Source organism: Morone saxatilis, unplaced genomic scaffold, assembly GCF_004916995.1.
Source record: "Morone saxatilis isolate NCDOM2014 unplaced genomic scaffold, NCSU_SB_2.0 Contig0, whole genome shotgun sequence".
NCBI classification, from domain to species: domain Eukaryota; kingdom Metazoa; phylum Chordata; class Actinopteri; family Moronidae; genus Morone; species Morone saxatilis.
Genome location: NW_023339650.1, coordinates 19,945,811 through 19,949,813, shown reverse-complemented (window position 1 = coordinate 19,949,813; position 4,003 = coordinate 19,945,811). Strand labels below are relative to the sequence as shown.

At 40.2% G+C, this 4,003-nt stretch overlaps 1 protein-coding gene across 2 annotated transcripts; it reads right to left on the bottom strand.

The window, feature by feature from the left end:
• Nucleotides 1-16: 16 nt before the first annotated feature.
• LOC118339181 lies at nucleotides 17-3,946 on the bottom strand. 2 transcript variants are annotated; one of them, XM_035676777.1, is made up of 4 exons: nucleotides 3,165-3,946; nucleotides 2,058-2,171; nucleotides 1,813-1,954; nucleotides 17-924 (listed from the first exon to the last, which is right to left on the bottom strand). In XM_035676777.1, the coding sequence occupies exons 1-4, from the start codon at nucleotides 3,378-3,380 to the stop codon at nucleotides 596-598; spliced, it is 801 nt and encodes a 266-aa protein (XP_035532670.1). In that variant the 5' UTR covers nucleotides 3,381-3,946; the 3' UTR covers nucleotides 17-595. The 2 variants fall into 2 exon arrangements, with proteins under 2 accessions (XP_035532670.1, XP_035532748.1); XM_035676855.1 differs by having other exon boundaries at nucleotides 2,754-3,307.
• Between the last annotated feature and the right edge of the window lie 57 nt (nucleotides 3,947-4,003).

The following is a 4,003-nucleotide window of genomic DNA, read 5'->3' as shown; positions in this document are numbered from 1 at the left end:
ATCACTCTATTATATGCCTCTTTCCCAAGGGTGTCTATTGGTGACGTCTAATGTCTGATAAGCAGTAGTCATAACACATCTGATGCCCTACTCTCCAGGAGACAGCCTTGGTCTTTGGAATGTGCTCATGGCACAATGAATGACAATTCTCCTAACTAGTGTGAGACAACCAGAATGAAAAATTAAAAAAAATGAAAAACAAAGCAAGTAAGCTGACAATTAACTGTCCCTGGGGCCAACCTGAACCCTGACTACCTGCCCTCATGTAGGAGTGGTAAAGGGGAAAGGGGAGCAGCCCCGGGCAATTTCTGTATGAAATACTAACCCCATTTATTAAACCCAACGTACAAAGAAGTTAATAAACTGAATATCTAATGGGGCAACAAAGGAAGGAGGAATTTGCTCCATCTTATTTGAGGCTTTTACATTTAACCAAGAACTTTGTTTTAAAAGGTCTTTGACCACACTTTTAATTAGACCAATTGCCTTGGTCACAAATGAGCTTCTGTCTGTGTGTTTCAATATCAGCCAGTATCTCTCTGTTTCAGAATCAAAACTTCCCATTTAAAGATCACAGCAGTCTGTTGCTTCTATTTCAGTTCAAGTTCAGCTCTCTGGATAGACATGGATCCACCTCACGGTGAGCGGCGATCAGGGCTGAGCTGGCATTTTTTCTTAGCACTGTGTCAATCACGTCTCGTGCTTTTTCATCTCTGGCTTTAGTTTTGATTGAATGCATTTCAGCATCATTTATAATGCGACACTCAAGAAGTTTATCCAGAAGCTGGTTGAGAACAGGTTCAGACACTCTACTTATAAACTGTGCCCGAACTGAGAACAGCCTCTCCTCTGCTTGGACTCTGTCCTCTGCTGGGACTCTGTCATCTGCTTGGTTATTCCTCTGTGGAATTTCCTCTAATGAATCTGGAAGATAATGAGGGAAAATAATTTTGTTTAATAACCAACAATCACTTTTAAAACACAAATGACAATATTTTAAAGGCAAAAATGTATACTTCATGATTTTATGATGGTGCTCCCTTTCTTTTCATTAATCGATCAATATACTGTTAATTATCTGTTTATCTTGTAGGATAACTTATTTCCTTACAACCAATCACAGCTTGCATAAAGTAAGGTCAGTGTTGTATGAGAGCGAGTAGTTCCCTCAAACTTGCCACAGTTTGGTTTTAATTTGTTATTTTTCGCCTTATCAAATATTACTTATGATAGAAATACACTCATCAACATTGGAAAAGAAAGAGCAGGGATTGGATGCAATGCAGTGGACCTTGAGACGATCACTGCCCACAACCTGATCACCCAGAACAGCTGACCAAACCACAAGTGCAGCAGTTATAGACCAATATGATCTAAACTCTGGTTAATGTCTCTACCAACTCCTGAGGGAAATATCTGTTTCTTTAGCAGCTGAATGCTCCACTATGTTCACCAGCTAGTATCTAACTGTGTCTGACTGCTGTTTGCTGCTGAGCAGAAAGTGCACAGCTTCTTTTTACAACTTTTCTCTGAAAACGATGCAATGAGATCTGTGAGAGTGAACCAGAACAGTAAAGTTTTTGGCTGGTCTGATAAACAATGAGGTAACACACTGTCATTTAATACATGGTTAGTATAAAAATATTGATTATATCCACTTTATGTTTTGCACACACTGGCCCTGGAGCTCAATAAGATCCCTCAAAACTGGTTAAAGAGTGGACTCCAGGATGAATGCAGACTGAAGAATGATCTGAGGCAGAGTAGTAATAAAGGCACAAATCAATCTGCTCTATTTCATGAAGACTTTACCTGTCAGATCAACTTCACGCTTCCAGAGCACAATCTGTGTTTGGTCTTGAACCGTTAATATTACTCTTCTTTTGTTTGCAGGCAGCCAGATCTCAAACATTGGGTCATAATTTGGTCCAAACTCCAGGTCAAACTCTTCTTTCTGAAAACCAAAATATCAGTTTCTGAGTAGTGTCCAGAGTAGACCAACAGCAATTGGCTGAATTGTTTCAGAACTAACAAAGACTTTTATCAAAAATACTCACCTCTGGCTGAATTTTGCTGGCCTCAGGACAGTCTAGACTGTAAATTTGATCTTTGATTAGTTTGCATTTAGAAGAGGGCTTGATGTTCTTATAAGGCTGCTGCTGTTTGCTGACCTAAAGAGACATCAGAACATTTTAACATAAATACTTTTATTCCACAGTACTCAACCTCCGGTACCGGTTCTACAAAGTTTCGACCAGTACTTGTCATTTGGGACTTTTGTTGGTGTCATTTGCAGCTCTAATGCCTCTCTCACAAAGTAAAGCTTGAAAAACTACAACAAGCCATTTCAGTCAGAGTTGCTAACCTGGTGCTAACTTTGATGATAGTGAGGGCTAAGGCTAGCATGCATTACATCATACCAGAGAAAAGGGACGGTGAGTCCACTAACGATGTCTCAGAAGTGACAACTTGAAGTCAAAGTTCAAACTGGACAAAACAGAACGTGAGAAAATATGTTAATGAGTATTTTGAGACTGGTTCTAGGGACGTGGAATGAACTCTGGTGGATAATGAACCGGAGGTGGAGCAAACCAACTAAATACATTGATGGGCTCATTTCTATGCATAGCACCGGATCTTAAACCAAACTCCTGGACAGGAGCTGGGCTCTTTCCTTTTCCAGTTGGCCAGAGTGAGAGAGGTGTGGGGATTATCACAAGCAACACTCTATAATGGGAGACTTCAGCACTTACATGGACAATGATGGAGAAACCTAGAGGAGGGTGAATGAGAGGAACAACCTTCATTATCAGGAGGTTTTACTTTTCAGGTAAAACATCCTTTGATGAATATTGACAATGTCTCCCACAGGAAAACGGTAACCACTCTTTCCCACCAGGCAGATCAGATTCAGATTTTATGAAGTGGACAGAAAAGGGGCTTCTTTATCTTCAGTTAATGTCTGTTGAGAAGACTTACAAGAGGAATTCCTTTCCAAAGACTGGGAAGCAGCATTCAGCACTATCCCCCAAATTCTACCTCTTAGAGAATACAGTACAGTACACGAGTGTCTAACTGAGACTGTTAAGCTTCATATTAATTCAGTTAAACTTTTGAATATTTTGCACAAAACAAGGACTGACAGCTGTAACATGAAGCCTTACCTCGTCAATATCGATGTTCCTCGGGAGGAGAAACACATTGAGTTTTTGCGTTTGTGTTACTGGGTTTGCTGGTTTGTGGAAAAGCAGAACTCGGCCGTTAACTGGTTTCGTCCACAACCTCTTAACAATGTCCCAAACTAGGCCAAATATAGAGAGGTGAGGAACTTTAACAACTACATGAGTGTCTGTAATCTCCAGCGGTTCCAGGATGCTCATTCCGTCATCAGTGATGTGGACAACAGACAACAGACCATCAGGCAGCAGAGCTGTGAAGACACCGAGCAGTTAAACGTTTGTTTTACTGATAACAACTTCAGTATAATGTTGGCCTAATTATATTTCCAGGACACTAAGTTGATTCAGAATATAACTGCTACCCAGGATGAGCAATTTATTGAACAACTGTCAGTGTTGGTTCTTGGGAAGCAGGTGAGGGAGAGGGGATAAATTGTTGTGCCTGGGGGAGCTGCTATTCCAAGTTAAAGAAAAAGGGAAAGTATGCAGAATAAGTAACAAGAACAGAAAAAAAATGAAGATAAAATGTTCATTGTCCAAGAGGATCCCACTGCCTTTTCTCTAACACCACCATCCGGCAAAAAGTTCCAAGACTGTACAAGATTTTATAAAATATCATGTTTCCACACATTTATGCTCCCCTCAATAAACCCATTTTATTTTATCCTAGTGCCTTTACCCTTTCATGTTTAGCTGCTTTGCTGCTGACACTCCAACACTAGATAAATCCTTAGGTTGTTTTTTGTTCAGACTGTGGTATGAAACACTGTGTAGGGGGCGCTAACAGGTATTTACAGTTTTATCAACAAAACTCTCCACAAAGC

Excerpts from the sequence above, each read along its gene's own strand:
- LOC118339181 (XM_035676777.1), bottom strand. The coding sequence starts at position 3,380 with ATGAGCATCCTGGAACCGCTGGAGATTACAGACACTCATGTAGTTGTT. Across the intron at positions 2,172-3,164 it reads GGAACATCGATATTGACGAG|GTCAGCAAACAGCAGCAGCC; the intron begins GTAAGGCTTCAT and ends ATGTCTCTTTAG. Across the intron at positions 925-1,812 it reads GCGTGAAGTTGATCTGACAG|ATTCATTAGAGGAAATTCCA; the intron begins GTAAAGTCTTCA and ends ATTATCTTCCAG.